The 20,029-nt window shown below is 44.7% G+C and overlaps 1 protein-coding gene across 1 annotated transcript; it reads right to left on the bottom strand.

Annotated features, from left to right (window-relative positions):
* Positions 1 to 450: 450 nt before the first annotated feature.
* Positions 451 to 19,455, bottom strand: BST1 (bone marrow stromal cell antigen 1). The gene is given in 10 exon segments (XM_036449748.1): positions 451 to 820; positions 2,543 to 2,602; positions 4,001 to 4,087; positions 5,365 to 5,457; positions 5,812 to 5,888; positions 7,485 to 7,567; positions 12,514 to 12,624; positions 12,627 to 12,648; positions 18,729 to 18,855; positions 19,274 to 19,455. Coding segments are annotated over 10 exon segments (954 nt in total). The 3' UTR covers positions 451 to 708.
* Positions 19,456 to 20,029: the final 574 nt, after the last annotated feature.

Consider the following 20,029-nt stretch of genomic DNA (forward strand, 5'->3'; position numbering starts at 1 on the left):
CTATGTGCAACTGTTATGAGACACTCAGAGAGGACATTGATATGATATACAAGTCAAGAGAAGCAGACAGATGGTGTGGGATGTAATGTAACGAGGCTAGAAATGGAAGTGGTGTCCTCAAGCTGGGTACAAAGTCCTTGGAACACAGAGAAGGGAGCTCTTCCATCTACCTGCAGATTCAGGAAAGCCCTGCAGAGAGGGGCATTTAGAGTTGGGCCTCACAGGTAAGTGTGATTTTAGCAGATAGGAAGAAATGGAAGGGAAATCTTCCTGCCAACACAAATGAAAACAACAATAATTAGGTACAGAGATAGGTACAGGTACAGATTCAGACATAGGTAATCTCCATGTTTTGTGCCAGACTCAGCTTCCCACTATCCAGCACTGTGGCTGTGGTTCTTCTCATGGTTGCAAAATGCCCGTTAGCAATAACCATCACAGAACTTTGCAGGGGGAAAGTTTATTATTTATAGGACCCAGAAATTACCCAGAGCACCTGGGGCCACACAGTGACGTTGAGGGTAGAGTGAGAACACACAGGTCTGCTTTTATTGGGGTCATGGGTGCAGGCCTAGGGTTTGGGGGACTCAATCTTCACTGGTGAGATTAAAACTTAAGAGCAGGGATTTAAAGCGAAGGCAAGTAGGAAAAACAGTGGCCAGAAGGAGCAGTTATTGAATCAACCAAGATCTCTAAAACACAGGAAACTCAAAGGGGGCTGGGCACTGGCTCTTCAGTCCTGTGGCTGGTGGCGTGTTCACTGGAAATAGCTGTTATGGAAGCAGATGTCTCAGCAATCAAAGCTTCAACAGTCACTAAATTACAAAAAAGAAAAAAGAAACAACCGTCAGGATTCACATTACAACCCAATGCTGGCAAAGGGAAGGGTGGGAGGGCAGGGGGTGGAAGGAGCACCCACCTTATACTGTGGGGAGTGTGTACACATGTGCACCCTCTCAGAAACATCAACATTCAAACTACACATATGTCCATTGCGAGTGATCTGTCCTACACAAATGCTTGCATGAGAGCTCAAAGTGTACACTCAAGGGCTGTACCTCAGCATTGTTCACAGCAACAAAACAACTACAACCTACAAATGAGTCCGCCTATGACTGGACAGTGATTAATGGCGGGGTGGCCCTCCTATAGACCACTCAATAGACATTGAAAAACTTGCCGAAACCAGTTTGGCTCAGTGGATAGAGTGTCGGTCTGCAGACTGAAATGTCCCAGGTTCAATTCCGGTCAAGGGCATGTACATTGGTTGTGGGTGTGCAGGAGGTGTGCGGGGGGTGTGCAGGAGGCAGCTGGTCGACGTTTCTCTCTCCTCAACATTTCTAGCTCTTTATCTCTCCCTTTCTCTCTGTAAAAAATCAATAAAATATATTTTATAAAAATAAAAGACATTGAAAAACTGAGTCAGAGAGCGTGACCAGACGTGGAAGGACCCCCTGCCACGCTGCGTGAAAAAAAAGCCCACAGAGCAATCTGTCTGGCATGATTGCTTTTTGTACAGAAACAAAGGCAAAAAAAAAAAAAAAAAAAGAAATTAGACCAAACCAAAACCAAAGCAGCAAACTTACATCTGCATCTGTAACGCGTGTGTAGGCCTGAGCATTGAGTACATACGGCAAGAGATGAACCAAAAATGCTAAAGGAAGTTACTTTGAGGAAATGGAGCAGAGGGAACAGATATCCTCTTCTTCATGGTTGGTGACAACTAAATATGGAAATAATCTAAATGCCCACCTATGGGTATGGGTTAAGTAAGTCGTGATACATACGTACAACAGAACACCACAGACCTGTTCAAAAGGGTGGGGCATGTCAAAATCGGTTTGGCTCAGTGGATTGAGCATAAGCCTGCGGACTCAAGGGTCCTGGGTTCTATTCCGGTCAGGGGCATGTGCCTTGATTGCAGGCACATCCCCGGTGGGGGGTGTGCAGGAGGCAGCTGATAGATGTTTCTCTCTCATCGATGTTTCTAACTCTCTATCCTCCTCCCTTCCTCTCTGTGAAAAATCAATAAAATATATATTTTTTAAAAAGGTGGGGCAGCTTCATCCATAGATATGAAAGCAGCACCAAATACACTAGAACTAGTGGCAAAAGAGTCTTGCATGTGAATTGTAGTTGAAAAAAATAAAAAGAAGTAGTAGTTGCCTCTAGGTAAGGGAATTGGATGGCTAGGAATAGAGGAAGAAAGATTGTTCTCTTTCTCAACTTTTTTATACTATGAATTTCACTCCATGCATATGTGTTACCTTTCCAAAAAAATTATGTAATTTTATAACATATTAGGAATACGAAATAATTTTAAAAGGTCCTCCTAGAATTTCTGCTGCACCAGGGCAGGCTCAACACTGCAGTGCATGGTGGGAGCTAGGCTCAGCCGGATCATACCTGCACCAGGCCGGAGGGCAAACCTGACTCTGCAGTCGGCATTTAGCAACTCATGTTGCAATTCATCCGTGTCCTATAGAGTGAGGACTGGTTATCCCCGGGGAAGCCAGGAGGTCGGGTCAGGACATTTACTTACGAAGTGAAGTCGCAGTCAGGATGTGTGGTGTGGTCCACACACATAAAGAGCTTCACTGGCCTATAGAATAAAAAGACTTAAGGGACTGCTTTTTGTTTATTTATTTGTTTAATTCCTTTTATTGTTTGAAGTATTACATGAGTCTCCTTTTTCCCCCTTTGACCTCTCCCTGGCAAAGGATTGTTTAAATGGCTTTCATGCAACAAACGTTTGTGGTGTGCCTGCAAAATCCCAGGGACATAAAGTCTCCGACCTGTGAAGAACTGGTTCTTTTAAAAAATATTAGCCAGCATTCTGTACCGAGAATTACATACACTAATTACATCAGTTATATCATTTAATCCTCACAACAGCGACATAGAACTGGCACTATTAGCATTGCCAGTTTACAGCAAAGAACTCGGTCCCCAGGACTTGCCCATGTGCTCATAGCTGCAGGCTCACTCTGGGACCCAAGCATGGATTCACTTCTGCATGGACGTACTATTTTGCTGGGGGAAAACCCTCAATGAGTACAGAAGGCTGGACTTGATTCCAGTCAAGGGCATGTACCCTGGTTGCGGGCCCATCCCCAGTAAGTGGGGGAGGGGTAGGGGGGAGTCAGCTGATTGATGTTTCTCTCTCATTGATGTTTCTAGCTCTCTCTCCTTTCTTCTCTGTAAAAAAATTAATTAAAAAATATATATTTAAAGAGAACAGCTTTGAGGCGCTCATTTCCCTGGCGAGGCAGCCCCTGGGGTTCTTGAGAAGGCAGAGGGGGCAAAGCCAACCTGACAGTGGTGGCCAGGAGGAGATGCAGAGGTACCTGGCACTCTGCCACCCTCTCAGACGTCCCCTAAGCTGGACTCCAATCTCCAGGAGCCAAGCAGGATGTACACATAGGTGGGAATTCCCAGGTGAAGGCAGGGCTTCCCCCTTCCCCAGGATTTGAGCCAAACTCATCTACATTTCTGAGAATCAGGAATGCCCGCAAACAATATCTGATTTTCAGTACATCCAGTTCCTGGCCCGCAATGCGCTCACTGAACGGGAGCTGGTACTATGTTCCTATTGGCCTACAGTCAAGATGTACCTGCCTGCAAGTATCTCAGACAAACTGCACCTTAGCACCTCTCACGGGGAAGGACCCACAGGCCTGTGGCACCCAAAGGGGCAGGCACCATGCTTCCTGTCCGCAGGTCACTCACTGTGCCCTTCGCAGGTGAAGGGCAACCTAGACATGCGCAGATGAGAAAGGGCTGCTCCCTTGGTCTATCCATAATTAGAAAGGCTCTGGACCCAAGTGGGTGGAGCCAGGCAGAACCCTGGCCAGAAGGCACCCACCTTCCCCCCATCCAGTGGCAACCCAGAAGGCACGGTCCTTTGGTCTTTAGAGCTGATCCCCCTAAAACCCTTTGAAATAACCCCCAACACACCAAAAGCACGGATTATCTGCACTGATGATAATAGGACACGTACAGGTAATCATTAGTACAGCTGTACTGCAAACCCATCTCCTTCAGTTTGTCTTCCATGATTTTCACAGTGCCTTCTCCACAGGATTCCCTAAAACACAAACACAGAATAAGAGGATAGAAGAAGTCTTTTCCAGGTTAATTAAAATGTATGTGGACCATGTGCTTCTGAGAAATATTTGGACCCAGAAGTGCTGTCTTCAGTAACCACCCAGGACCCTAAAGGGGCTGCTCTGAGCACCAAACACCTAGTCCAAAGGTTGCATGTCAAGTGCCCCGGGAGGGCCTTACAGGCTCATGAGCAGGTGCCAGGTGCGTCACAGGGTTTCTTGGCTCCACCCACCAACACACCCTTGGGAATTGCCCCTGACCAGTGCCGACTGCCAACTTGTCCTACCGACAGTATATTAAGTTTTATATGGCCACAAAAAAGATGCAATTCAAAAAAAAAAAATTAGAAAGTACAAATAAACAAAAGGGGGAAAAATAAATCTTACATCACTAGAGGTAACTGCCGCTGATATTGATGTATGTCCTTCTAGACTTTTTAACATACTTATCCCCATGAGATTTAAAATATAACAGTGGAGTACTGCTGTCCACGCATTTTGTTTTCCACATTTGTCCATGTCTGTGTACATATAATACATACATGCCTGCCCTTGTTTTTAATTCCTGTGCACCCTCCCTTCCATAATTGAAACATAATCACTAAAACCAGTCACCTCTTAAAGGTCAAGGTTCATTCGTATATTTCAATCTCATGCACATTATAACAAACCTTGATAAACCTTCATTTTTATACACACCCTTCATTATTTGTTTTCTTAGCATGAAGTCCTGAAAGTAGGTTTTCTGGTACCAAGCTTCTGAATGTATTTTAAGGCTCTGAGAGGCACCACCACACTGAACCCCAAGCTGATCACCCCAGCAGAGTATGAGGTTCCATTTCCCCCCCTTTTCATCTACGAGGGTTCTTGCCCAATTCCCACCCCCTTCGTGATTAAGCAGAGGGCAGGTATAAAGGCAAACAGGTGTGGTCAACAGGCATGGTATTCATATTCATATCACAGGCAGGGAGCACAGTACTGGGAGCACAATAGCTTAGTTGATTAGAGCCTCATCCTGATACACCGAGGCTGCAGGTTTGATTTCTGGTCACAGCACATATAAGAATGAACAGATGAACGCTTAAGTGCAACAGATCTCTCCCCAGGACACCCCCCCCCCTTCCCCTCTCTCTCTCAAATCAATCAGTTAAAAAAAAAAAATTTAAAGACTAAAATAAAAATGCAAAACAGATGAGCATATCCCCTCCGGGAAAAGCAGGTTTGCAGGATTACCCTCCCCAAGAGCACCATAGCTTACAGGTAGGGTCCCCCGATGTCATGCATAACCCAGATCTCAACTCGGGTGACTTTATCCTTCTGGAGGTTAGGAATTTCATAATTTGCAAGAAACCTGAAAAACAGGAAAGACATTTCTCAAAGTCCTAAAGCAATGTGATACTTTTGCCATTTCATTGTTAGCTGAGTTACACACTACTTTTCCCCCCCAAGCCTTTGGGGGGCTATTTCTCAGCGTTAACTTTGAGGTTACTTATTTCATTCATGCAGTCATCATCTGTTAATACTGTGACTGGATAAACATATATCTGATCTCTAGGTCTTTCAATAGTTTTGCTCTACCTGGACTTACAAAAGCAAGCATTAGGTTGGGGATTAGGACCATTCTCATAAGCCTCCTTCCCAAACAACTACTGGTAGATGAACATTTTGGCATCTCTGTTGCATTGGTTGGTGCTGACATTCTTACCCTTTTGTGGGATAAGCTCCTTTTGGTTCTGAACCATTCAGCATGACGTGGATCACCCCAGAAGTCTCTTTTGCATACTGCAAGAAGAAATGAGTCATTTTTCAGCTATGAATGGCCAAATTAAATATATATATATATATATATATATATATATATATATATATATATGGATTGGCTTTTAGAAAAGGGGGGGGGGCAGGGAGGAAGGGAGAGAGAAAGAGAGAGAGAGAGAGAAAGAGAGAGAGATGTTGTTCCACTTATGCATGCATTTCCTGGTTGACCCTTATATGTGCCCTGAGTTGCTCTTATGATCCACATCCTGGTGACAAGGCATCCACAGCCAACTGCCTGGAACTTGTACTCAGAGCGGGGCCTATGGGGAGGGGGTACAAACCCATGGCTCCCCTCGGAGCTGCCTGGAGAGCACTGGATGGATATATAATGTATTTGTCCAGAGCAGGCCCTCTGCTTAGCTCCCACTGGCATCTGTGGTGGAAGATTTGACCAAAGTCCCTCTAACCCTGATGAACAATGACCCGGTGGACACCTGAGAATGCAGAGCAGGGAATGAGACACAGAGACACAGATAGCCCTGAAAGGGGGTTGGTTTGCAGCCATGGGTCAGGGGACCCTGAAATCTGTGGGCCACCTCGTCAATACAGGGAACATTTAATAGTAGACAGCTCTTTGCCAGGTGCAGAGCTAAAGACTTAACCCTCATTAATTTCTAATATTTGTTCTTCCTGGTGAGAGAAAATGTGAACTATGCTCACTGGCATTTAATAGCTACTGGTAACTACCATCACCCCTGGTGACAACATTCTCTGAGGGACAAACTTTCCTCAGGGAGACCATTTCTGGATCTCCAGTTTGTCCTCAGTCCTCTCTCACCTGCTCTCCCATGGGCATCAGTCTTAGAGACATTTCTGACTCCCACATCTAGATATCAGGTGTCCGAGGGCCTCCCAGAAAGCATGGCCACCCTATTTTATATAGCAATCAAAATCACAATTATTTGAACCCAACAGGAGTGGCTCAGTGGTTGAGCATCAACCAATGAACCAAGAGGTCATGGTTTTGGTTTGATTTCCAGTCAGGGTACATGCCCAGGTTGAGGGCTCAATTACCAATAGGACAAATGCAGGAGGCAGCTGATCAATAATTATTTCTCATTATTGATGTTTCTATCTCTCTCTCTCTCCCTCTCTCTGCCTCTCTGAAATCTATCTATATCTATATCTGTATCTATATCTATATCTATCTATCATCTATCATCTATCTACATCTATCTATCTACCTATCTATCTACGTCTATCTTATCTATCTATCTATCTATCTATGTCTATCTATCTATCTATCTATCTATCTATATTTTAAATCACATTGATTCAAAATCCTAACAACCACCAACACCTAACAGCAATAAGGACTATTTAATATCCTCATCTCTGACTAACACTAATTGAACATCTGCTCTGTGCCACGTTAAGCTCAAGTCCACACAGCTTTATGGAGCAGAGAGACTAAAGCAGAGTCCTGAAAAGGTGGAAAGCGAGGCTCCAAGAAGGTACGTGGTAACCCAATGGCCCAGTCTCAGAACGTCTCTGGCCCCCTCTGGTCCATGCTCAGGGGTTCCTGCTGTGCCCTCCCTTAGCCGTGCTCCCCAGGGTTACCTGCGTGGATGCCCTTCTCCAGAAAGAATCCATAGCATTGGTTTCACAATCCTCTAACACAGGGCAGGATTGGTAATCGAGTCCTGGGAGGAAAACAAACACATTTCATTTCCAAGATGATATTGGGAAGAATCAATTAAAGGTATTTTCTGGCTCTGAAAAATATATTCAGCCTGGGTGCTGCACCATGTGCTCAAGCTGAGCAGTCACAATTCTGACCACCCAATCCCCAGGAGCCTGGTGAGTGACCATCCAATCTGTGATAATGGAGACATGTCATCTTGCTCGGCACAGATGCAAGGAAGGTGAAGAACTGATCAATTGGCTAATGAATGAGCCTGGCCGGCCACCAGCATGCTAGCTGGGTTATTCTCTACTGGAATGCTAGTAAAAGGATTTTAAAAATACCACATACAGCCAAAACCGGTTTGGCTCAGTAGATAGGGCATTGGCCTGCGGACTGAAAGGTCCCGGGTTCGATTCCGGTCAAGGACACGTACCTTGGTTGTGGGCACATCCCCAGTGTGTGTGTGAGGGGCGGGGGGGGGGGGGGGGGGAAGGGGGTGCAGGAGGCAGATGATCTGTGTTTCTAACTATCTTTCTCCCTTCCTCTCTGTAAAAAATCAATAAAATATACATTTAAAAAAAACAAAACAAAAAAAACACATACAACTTGGCTTCCCTGGAAGAAGTACCTTCTCCAATTAGCCCTGGTTTGGAAGTAAATACAAAACAAACAGAAAGTAATAGTCTTAGGCAGAAAATAAGATATTTTATAACATGTTCAAATGTATTAAATTGCATTAACTTTAAGGATATAATTCAGTACATATATATGGTATATGTTCACTATATACTCTATTTAAAATAAAATTAAAATTAAAAAAGGAACGTGCTAATTGGCAAGTTGTTCCAGGGAGAACCAAGCAGGACACAATGTGTCCTTGAAGGCAGGCAATGTGTTCAGGGAGGTGCAAATGTGACTAGCTGTAATGTTGTTAAGTTGCAAGGCCCATTGCATAACTCAGTGGTCGGCAAACTATGGTGGCTCTTTGACCCCTTGAGTGTGGCTCTTCCACAAAATACCATGGCCTGTGCGAGTCTATTTTGAAGAAGTGGCATTAGAAGAAGTTTAATTTTTAAAAATTTGGCTCTCCAAAGAAATTTCAATCGTTGCACTGTTGATATTTGGCTCTGTTGACTAATGAGTTTGCCGACCGCTGGCATAACTCAAAAGATCAGTATAAGAAAGTGCTAATTACTTCTGTGAAGTACACACTCTAGACTTGTACATAGTTCTGGTTATCATGGGGGCAGGCCAGAGCCAGGATTTCTCAGAGATCTCTGAGCCTCAGAGAGGTCCCAGGGATGGTACATGGCAAAGAGGATCAGAATTGAGCTCTCTGGCTGCCCACTGCTCCTCCCACCATTTCTTTTATATATTTTTTTTTTTTAAATATGTTTTATTGATATTTTACAGAGAGGAAGGGAGAGAGATAGAGAGCTAGAAACGTCGATGAGAGAGAAACATCGACCAGCTGCCTCTTGCACACCCCCTACCGGGGATATGCCCGCAACCAAGGTACATGCCCTTGACCGGAATCGAACCTGGGACCTTTCAGTCCGCAGACCGACGCTCTACCACTGAGCCAAACCGGTTTCGGCTCCTCCCACCATTTCTGACAGCCATGGCTTTAGGTGGTATTTATAATTTCTGTATTTGCCTGTTTTACACTTTTTTGGTCTTAGACTATTAATAACCGGTGACTATTATTAATAATCATTTATGTAGTTGAAGAATTCTGTTCATTAAACATAGTTTATTCTAGCCTGGCCAATTTGACTTAGTGGTTGAGCACTGACCCAGGAACCAAGAGGTTGGCGGTTCAATTCCTGGTCAGGGCACATGCCCAGGTTGCAGGCTCAATCTCCAGTAGGGGTGTAAGCAAGAGGCAGCCGATCAATGATGTTTCTCTTTCATTGATGTTTCTCTCTACCCCTCTCCCTTACTTTTTCTCTAAAAGTCAATAAAAATATATTTTAAAAAATACTTTATTACCTAAACTAAAAAAACAAAACCTGAAGTAAATATGGATAAGAAAAAAAATGTATGACTTTAGCCCAACCAGCATGGCTCAGTGGGTTGAGCATTGACCTATGAACTAGGAGGTTACAGTTCAATTCCCGGTTGGGGCATATGCCCAGTTGTAGGATCAATCCCTAGTAGAGAACATGCAAGAGGCAGCTGATCAATGATTCTCTCTCGTTATTGATGTTTCTCTCTCTCCCTCTCCCTTCCTCTCTGAAATCAATGAAAATAAATGCTAAAAAACTAAAAAAAAGTATGACTTCAAATTCCTAGCAAGAGCAGTTTGAGTTTGCTATCTTCTTGACTTCTTTCATGTGTACATTTTCATATGTGTTTGTGTGTAGGTATATTTTTTATTTGAATTAATTTGATTTTTTTCACTTAAAAATATATCACGAACACCTCATCAGATCAACAGACACACATTGTTCATAGCTCCACGAAATACCAGAACATGAACATAGCGTTATTTTTCTGATCCTAAACTCTGGGCTTCACTTCCTTTTTAAACAAAGACCCCTTAGAAGATGGTATGGATGGAATGAAAGAGATGGGGAAGAACCTGTGATTTTCTGGGACACTCTCTGAGCTGCTTTACTCTCAACACTTCCTACAACAATCACTTCTCCAAACTCTCCAGGCTGGGGGTCCCACAATTCAATTCATTTCGGACACTAAGTATGCAAAGTTAGCGTAGGCACCGCAGGTGAAGGGGTCAGTCCCACAAGACTGCCCCCACTTCACTCTTTACTCACTGCCCTCCTTGCTGTACTTAAATATGCCAGACACACCTCCAACTCAGGGCATTGGCACCTGATGTTCCCTCTGTCATGAATGCTCTTCCTCATCTCCTTTATTATAGGCTTTGTTCAGATATCAGCTTCTCATGAGGGGTGAGGCTCTCCCTGGGCCTATGTGACACTGAAACACTTTCCTCTCCCCTCCTCCCCCTGCCCAGCACTTCCATCACTCCCTTGTTTTGTTTTTCTCTGTAGTCCTTATAATCTTATATGAGACTATGTATTTTACTTGTCTGCCTATTGTCTTATTTCCCTTCTATAATGTAAGGATGGGTATTAGCCCAAATGGCATTGCTCAGTAGTTAAGTTTTGACCTATGAACTAGGAGGTCACAGTTTGATTCCTGATCAGGGAATATGTCTGGGTTGTGGGCTCGATCCCTAATGTAGGGCATGCAGGAGGCAACTGATCAGTGATTCTCTCTCATGACTGATGTTTCTATCCTGCTCTCTCTCTCCCTTCTTCGATGAAATCAACAAAAATGTATTTTTAAAAAAAGAATGGGATTGTTTTCCTGTTTGATTCTCTGCTATATCCCCAGGGCCTGGCACACAGTAGGCACTCTATGACTTCTAGTTGGATGGAGGAAGGAAGGAAGGAAGGAAGGAAGGAAGGAAGGAAGGAAGGAAGGAAGGAAGGAAGGAAGGAAGGAAGGAAGGAAGGAAAGAAAATAAGCAGAACTGAGCTTAAGTTAATTTAAAGCATCTCTAATATCCAGGGGGGAAGAATCTCTAGCCTTCAGGGAGAAAACACCTTCTCCACCTCCTTTCCCTGCTGGCCTTGCTCCTGATGGTCCTTTGAGACTCACCCAGAGCCTAGAGCACATGTGTCAAACACAAGGCCCGCAGGCCAAATCCGTCCCGCCAGGCCTCGCAATGTGGCCCGCACTGCGCTGTCATCACTGCACTCCGCTGCGTTTCCATCACAATGACAGTTTATGACTGTTCAGTAAACCATTCAGCCCGCGATTTAGGCTGGATTTTAGATTTTGGCCCCTTCTCTGATTGAGTTCGACACCCCTAGCCTAGAGACTTCTGGAAGCTTCCTGGTTGACACTCTGTGTCCAACCAACTAGGACTAACTCCTCTCTCTCCTTTTACACAGTACTATTTGTTTCTACTACTTTCTCTCTGGTCTGGCTCGTATCTCACTCTGTTCCTCCCTTGAGCCCAGCCCTGCCCGGGTCCTAGCACTGGACAATGGGTAAAGGTCTCTCTCAAGGCTATAAGCTCCCTGAGGGTGGGGACACTTAGCTGCCAGCTCCTAGCAGGGGAGCTGGATGGCGGAGGAGAGCTGTCCCTACCCGCAGGTCAGTCCTCCTGACCTTAACTCTCACTGTGATTTTAATCTGAAAATACCTGCTGGAGAGCTGGAGAGGCATTTCAGAGCCCAGGCCTCAGATCTTTCAGAAAGGGTCGAGTCCTGGCCTCTCCCTCTTCGAGTGGTTTAACCTCCCTAAGCCTCAGCTTCCCTCTCTGGAAAATGAGGAGAGAGAGGCTCAGTGGTGCAGAGTGGGGAGCATGTGCTCTGGAGTCAGACTGTCTGACTCTGCTGCTTCCTAGATCTGCATCCCTGAGCAAGTTCCTTCACTTTGCCCTGCCTCAATTTCCTTATTTGTCAAAATAGAATTAGGATTAGACCTGTCCCAGGGGGCTGTCTCAGGGATTAAAGTAGTTAATGTATGTAAAGTGCTCAGGATGTGCCCATCAAAAGGTAAGTGCTATCTGCTATGGTGATTGTTATTACCACCTACTGCAGAGGATTGGTTGGGGGGTGGGGGTGGGGTGGGGGAATGAAATGAGGTGAATGCATATGAAAGCATTTAGCACAAATAGCAAGTGCCTAGTAAGCAAGAACTCTTCTTTTTCTTTTTCTTTTTCTTTTTTTTTTTAGAAAAGAAAAAAACACCTATTCCTTTTTATTATTATTTCAGAGAGGAAAGGAGAGGAAAGAGAGGCAGAAATATCAATGATGAGAGAGAATCATTGATCAGCTGCCTCCTGCACACCCCACACTGGGGATTAAGCCCACAAATCAGTTATGAGCCCCAACCAGGAATCAGAGGTTGACCCCAACCACTGAGCAACACTGGCCAGCCAAGAACTCTTTATTTGCCTTGTGTGTTGTGCAGGAGTCTTACCAGAGCCGTTTTCCTGCCGACACCAGCTCATAAAATCCACAACCTTGCCGAGCAGAGCATCGCCCAAAGGCATGTAACGCCGGCTTTTCTCTGAGTAGTTGACTACAAGGAGCGGTTATTTTCCCACATCAGGGCCTGTGGAAAAACAAACACAACATTCAAGTAGAAAATGAAATCAAAACAAACTTCAAGCACTATGTTATCAAGCGAAGTCAGGCAACCCATTTCTTATTCAACTCTCCTGCCTCACACCCAAAACCCTTTCCTATCTTGGTCTAAATTTCTTCCTGTTAGTCCAAGGGTGTCGTGCAAATGTTAGTGAAATATTTCCCCAGGAGTACAATGCAGTGTGTGTGTGTGTGTGTGTGTGTGTGTGTGTCTGAGAGAGAGAGAGAGAGAGAGAAGACCCTGGATTTAAAAGAAGATCGAGGGGCCTGGGTTTGTGATAAATTAGATATGTGATTTTGACCAAAGCATATTCTCTCCCTGTGCCTCAGTTTCCACATCTGGAAAATGGAAATCATGAGCCCGCCTCTTCTTCCACAGCTGTGCTTAGGATGATATGCAATATATCCCTTTATATTATACTTTACAGTTCCTGTAGCTGAACCCCAGGTGAGTTTAGTGCCCCTCATTTTGGGGGCAGCTAGAATTAATTAATTTAATTCCTGCTTAGGCCTTTGTTTACATTAACTGCTCTTCTCTTCTCATGGAAGTTGAGAAGTTGCTGAGGTGGGTCTCATTGCCAAGCAGGAGATGATGACTTTGGGGTTATGAGGGAAATGTATGAGTTCGCCTTGCAGAAGGAAAGAATGTCTCCAAAGCAGCTGTGACTAGTTGCTGCCGCCTAGGAGTCTGGCTGCACAAAATGTTATCTGTGACTAAAGAAACACAGACTTCTCTCTCAGTTCCCCAGAACTACCCAACCCCTACTCCCAAGCTGCATACAGACTTCATACTGTGCTTTTGGAAAGAGATGGGTTTGCAAGATTTTGCTCTCTTGGACACTCTGGGTAAATCAAATAAACCTTTCTCTGTCTCCAGCCACCAGTGTCTCAATGTTCATGTTACTAATGCAGCCAGCAGGTATAAAACCTGAATTTTGGAAGATGATTCTGCTATAGTTTCACTATAAAGTTATAGTATTTTTACCCAGCAATTCCACGTCTGGATAAATATCTGAAGAAACCCAAAACATTAATTCAAAAAGACATATGCACTCTTATGTTCACTGCAGTGTTATTCACAACAGTGAAGACTTGGAAGCAATCCAAGTGCCCACAGTAAATGAGTGAATAAAGAAGAGGTGGTACATACAACAATTTATTAAAAAACTTGCGACAACATGGGTGGACCTAGAGGGTGTTATGCAAAGTGAAGTAAGTCAGACAGAGAAAGATAATACCATATGATTTTACTTCTATGTACAATCTAAAGAATAACACAAATGAGCAAACAGAAGCAGGCTCATAGATACACAGAACAGACAGATGGGAGGGGTGCTGGGGAACTGGGCAAAAAAGATTAAAGGATTAAGAAGTACAAATTGGGCCAAATCCGGTTTGGCTCAGTGATAGAGCGTAGGTCTGCGGAGTGAAAGGTCCCAGGTTCGATTCCGGTCAAGGACATGTACATTGGTTGCGGGCACATCCCCGGTAGGGGGTGTGCAAAAGGCAGCTGATTGATGATTCTCTCTCATCGATGTTTCTAACTCTCTATCGCTCTCTCTTCAGCTCTGTAGAAGATCAATAAAATATATTTTAAAAAAAGAATAAGTACAAATTGGTAGTTACAAATAGTCACAGGGATATAAAGTATAGCATAAGAAATATAGTTGATAATATTGTAATATGATAACTATATATGGTGTCAGGTGGGTACTTAAAATATTGGGGATCACTTTGATTGTCTAACCACTATGCTGTACACCTGAAACTAATATAAAATATTATGTCAACTATAATTAAAAAATAAAATTTTAAAAATAAGATAAAATTAGCTAAAACCGGTTTGGCTCAGTGGATAAATAAAATATACTTAAAATAAATAAGATAAGATGAGAGGGGTTTGGCTCAGTGGATAGAGCGTCGGCCTGCGGACTGAAAGGTCCCGGGTTCGATTCTGGTCAAGGGCATGTGCCTTGGTTACAGGCATATCCCCAGTAGAGGGTGTGCAGGAGGCAGCTGGTCGATGTTTCTCTCTCATCGACATTTCTAACTCTCTATCCCTCTCCATTCCTCTCTGTGTAAAATCAATAAAATATATATTTTTTAAAAATAATAATAAATAAATAAATAAAAATAAAATTATATTGTTTTCACATAAAAACAAGACAAAAAGCAATACCCCGCTCGATCATTATCTCATCAGATCCTCAGTAGTCCAACTGGTCTTGGCCTAAACAGGAAGTACCCTGAGGGCAGGGCTGTTTTGTTCCAGGATGCATCCTCAACTCTTAGCACAATGCCCAGCACATGAGAGTAGCTCAGCAAATATTTACTGAGTTCATCAACTAGAACCAAGATCAACAAGAGAAGAGAACAAACTTTGTGGCTCCTCTCTTTACTGTCAAGGAAGCAGCAAGGTTCAACATATATTTAAATATTATGGTCTTGGACGAAACTGGTTTAGCTCAATGGATGGAGTGTCGGCCTGCAGACTGAAAGGTCCCGGGTTCAATTCCAGTCAAGGGCATGTACCTTGGTTGCGGGCACATCCCCAGTGGGGGGAGTGCAAGAGGCAGCTAATCGATGATTCTCTCTCATCGATGTTTCTAAATTTCTATCCCTCTCTCTTCCTCTCTGTAAAAAATCAATAAAATATATTTTTTAAATAAAAATTAAAAAATAAAATAAAAATTATGGTTTTGGTCTATTATATCTCTGAAAAAGAGGCTTCATTTACCTCTTTTTCAAAGGAAAAAATTAGTGTTAAGGTTAGGGTTAGGGTTTTTTTCATTTGTAACCATCAAAGTTACCTGACTTTACAATTAAAAATCAAGTTAAGAATTATTATGTTAGATAAATAAAAATGCTCTCTAACAGTCCTTAATTCAAGGCACTGTTCAAAGAAAACATTTTAGGCCACTTTTCTTAATTATTACTCTTTTAAATATACACATTTAACTTTATCATTGTCATTTAAAGCCTGGTTTTATAAAACACACACAAAAAGACATTTTTAAGAGTTTTGTACTACGGGAATTTAAAGAGTAGAAATGGCGATAGCTTTGTAAGTGTAAGTTATATACATTAAAATCAAATAATTGGAGATTTTTTCAATATGAAAATGATACAAATGAAACAAATGCAAAAGGACCTATTAGGAATGTTTTGTGATTGCAGATTATCGGTTACTTTAGGACCTAAATAAAGATTCTGAATATTCAGTCTTCTTTTGCTATGTTTCATATTTACCTAGTAGAGGCCTGATGCATGAAATTGGTGCACAGGAGAGGGGAAGGCTGTCCCCTCAGCCCAGCCTACACCCTCTCGCAATCTGGGACTGCTGGCTCCTAACCACTCTGCCTGCCTGCCTCATCGCCCCTAAATGCTCGCCTGCCTCTGCCTCAGCCCCCACCACCATATCTTCGTCCAGGATGATGTCTGGAAGGTCGTTCGGCTGTCTGGTCTAATTAGCATATTACACTTTTATTGTTATAGATACTCCGAGTTAAGCCACATGACCAAAAGATCTAATTTAGGAAAGCATTTAGCTTTATAGCAAGTTTTTCCATCTACAGTCACCATGTTCAAAAGAATTGACATTACAGCGCTGATGCTGCCGGTTCCCTTTAGAACAGTGGGCAAAACCATTACGTCAACCTGATGGAAAGTCAAACAGATACCAAAAAAAAAAAAAAAAAAAAAAAAGGCACAATCATGTACAGTTCAGTAAGTATAGTGTTGTTTTCCCTATCTCAAAAGTCATCAATGAAATAAAACATGAATGACAGTTGGCTTGGTTTCAGGAAACACATTTAAGAATTCCATCATTGCCGAAACCGGTTTGGCTCAGTGGTAGAGCGTCGGTCTGCGGACTGGAGGGTCCCGGGTTTGATTCTGGTCAAGGGCATGTACATTGGTTGCAGGGCGCATTCCCAGTAGGGGATATGCAAGAGGCAGCTGATCGATGATTCTCTCTCATCAATGTTTCTAACTCTCCATCCCTCTCTCTTCCTCTCTGTAAAAAATCAATATAATATATTTTTTAAAAAGAAGAAGAAGAAGAAGAAGAAGAAGAAGCAGCAGCAGCAGCAGCAGCAGCACGGTGCCCGACAAAATCCCATCCATGCCTGGAGATGGGACAAGAACAATAGTGGAATTCAAGAACAATGATGAAATTCTTTATATATATATATATATATATATATATATATATATATATATATATTGATATTGATATTGATTTTTTTACAGAGAGGAAGGGAGAGAGAGAGAGAGCTAGAAACGTCGATGAGAGACAAACATCGACCAGCTGCCTCTTGCACATCCCCCACCGGGATGTGTACATGCCCTTTACCGGAATCGAACCTGGGATCTTTCAGTCAGCAGGCTGATGCTCTATCCACTGAGCAAAACCGGTTTCAGCTGGTGCTGCTTCCTTTACGGCTTATAAAACAGAAGGCAGGCAGAGGGACTTGCTCAGAATTGGGTATAAACTGTGGTCCTGACTCTTACCACTTTGCAGGTGCAGCCACATCCCTGCCTATGCAGATCAGGAAGTTCCAGCTGTGGCAGACTTGCCACCATAGCTGTGTTCTGTGTGAGTGCTGGGCAGACTTCACCCTGAGAGTTTTTCTCTGGCTATACTGTCATCTCTGGCAGTCTTGTACCCTCAGTATCAAACTGCCATCTCTCAAGGACCTCACTACTTACATTTTTAGATGACTATCACATGTTTCTGCACAGAGCACTTGCATATCAGGTCTGTTAATTGTTCCCACACATAATTTAGGAACTTCATGGCCTCAGTATCAATGTTGACAAGCAACGATGAGTCCATATTTCTAAGCTCGAGGAAAGGTTTCAGCTGGATGAATGTCACTCTGATATAAAGTGATGTGGATGAGAAAATCTATTCCAGGCCCTGTGAAGGCTGATGCCCTGCTCCAGAGGGAGCTGCCGCACCATGGCCAGGCCCACAGCCTGGCACACCCACTGCTCGGAGCATCCACCACACACCACGGCCACCACACTCAGTGGCTGCAGGGGCTCCCCAGCAGCTCCTCGCCACTGATTTCAAAAGTAAACTCCTGCCCTAGCCGGTATGGTTCAGTGGATAGAGCACCAGCCTACAGACTGAAGGGTCCTGGGTTCAATTCCGGTTCCTGGCCCTAGTCAGGGTGTGTGCAGGAGGCAATCAATCAATGTGCCTCTCTCACATCAATGCTTCTCTCTGTCTCTCCCTCTCCCACACTCTCTAAGAATCAATGGGAAAATATCCTTGGGTGAGGATTAACCAAAATAAATAAATAGATACCTACATACTTACATACATAACTTCATTCATTCATTATATTACAATTTACAGATATGTGGTTTTCTTAAACTGATACTAAACAGATATAACCTTAAGTGCCGTTAAAAGGAGAAATAGGTTTTCTGGGAGTCTCCTTGATGTTGGGCACTTTCTGACTTGCTCAGGGTCAGGCCCTTAGGGTCAGTGAGGACAGAGGTCACTCAGAATCCGCCCTGGCCCTAGCCGGTTTGGCTCAGTGGATGGAGCGTTGGCCTGAGGACCAAAAGGTCCCGGGTTTGATTCTGGTCAAGGGCACATACTTTGGTTGCAGGCTCCTCCCCAGCCCAGGCCCTGGTTGGGGTTTGTGCAGGAGTCAACCAATCAATGTGTCTCTCTCACATCTGTTTCTCTCTCTTTCCCCCTCTTTCACTCTCCCTAAAAAAATCAATGGGAAAATATCCTCGGGTGAGGATTAACAAAGAACAGGAACAAAAAGAATCCGCCTGGCAGGAGCCCCAGGGCGGGAGTGTGGCAATGCCCAGGTCCTGTGACTCCTGCTCTGCTTTGTTGACTTAGGAATTCTCCTTCTGCCCAGGCAGGCGGGAGGCCGGTGAAGATGAAGCCACCTTCCCACCCAGAGCCCCACGGGGCATGCGCTCCGGGAGGCTGCAGCTGAAGTCTCAGGCACCCTGGACACAACCACTCTCACACCTTTGGCCGCTGTGAGGACAGAGCCAGTGGGAGCGCCTGAATACCTTGTCTCTGGGAATGGGGTGCCTAGCGAGGTCGATGAAACGGTCGTAGTCGGAGGGCAGCACGGAGCAGGGGTCCTTGGTCAGCGCCAGTTGGAAGGCCTCCCACATGGCCGTGCAGTTCTTGTCCCTGTGCAGGAACACACGTGTATTAAAAAAAAAGCCACAGTGGGACAGATCTCTCTGTCTGTCACCCCCAGGCTCCCTGACCTTAAGAACCCCCACCCTCCCCACACAAGCACCCTCAGGTCAAGACCCTTGACTTCCCACGCACTCCTGGTCTTTAGGACCCATTCCTTCCTCCCCACAACCTCCTGATCTCTGGAGGCCCACTTCCCCCTCCCCTCCCCATCCCTCTCCCCCTACCTCTTCTTCCCCTCCTCCCTCCTCTCCTAGCCCTCCTCTCACTCTCCCTCCTCCCCCTCCTCCCTCTACCCCCCCCCCTCCGCCTCCTCTTCCTCCCCCTACACACTTCTGCCCCTTCTGCCAACCCAGTCCGCTCCTTTCTGCGCTGCCCCCAGGGCCGCCCGCCGTCCTCCTGAGCTCACCGCAGCTGGGGCTGCAGCAGATCAATGTACTCGCCACAGCGGCCCAGGAAGATGGATCGCAGGTGCGGGGTGGTGCCCTTGCCACTCCACCGCGTGCACTGGGCTCCCGCCCAGCAGGGCGCCAGCAGCAGCACCTGGAGCAGGAGCGAGGGCCAGGACAGGGCGCGGTCCGAGACAGCCATCGTGGGGATTCTGGAGAGCCTGCTGCACAGCCTCCCTCTTAAGGCAAGCTGCCCCACCCCACCACACCCCACGACACCCCATCACACCCCAGCTGGCCCCAGCTGACCCCAGCTGGTCCCAGCTGACCTGGGCAAGGCTGAAAGGCGTTCAACGTGGTGTGTTTTTCAGAGTTGCTGCCTAGTCATGTCACAGTTGTCACCCTATTCACACCAAGAGTCTGGACCTGTAGCTAAAGATTTGAGTTTTGAGTTTTGCTCAGTGGATAGAGCGTCGGCCTGCAGACTGAGAGGCCCCAGGTTCAATTCAGGTCAAGGGCATGTACCTTGGTTGCCAGCACATCCTCAGTGGTGGGTGTGCAGGAGGCAGCTGATCAGTGTTTCTCTCTCACCATTGTTTCTAACTCTCTATCCCTCTCCCTTCCTCTCTGTAAAAAAATCATATATATGGAAATATATATATATATATATATATATATATATATATATATATATATATATATATATATATTTGAGTTTAGGATTACCGCCATAAGTTCCTGCTTTACTTTTGCTTTCCTGGGACACTCTTTAAACA

The sequence above is a fragment of the Pipistrellus kuhlii genome, unplaced genomic scaffold (genome assembly GCF_014108245.1).
Source record: "Pipistrellus kuhlii isolate mPipKuh1 unplaced genomic scaffold, mPipKuh1.p scaffold_m20_p_1, whole genome shotgun sequence".
Lineage (NCBI taxonomy): Eukaryota > Metazoa > Chordata > Mammalia > Chiroptera > Vespertilionidae > Pipistrellus > Pipistrellus kuhlii.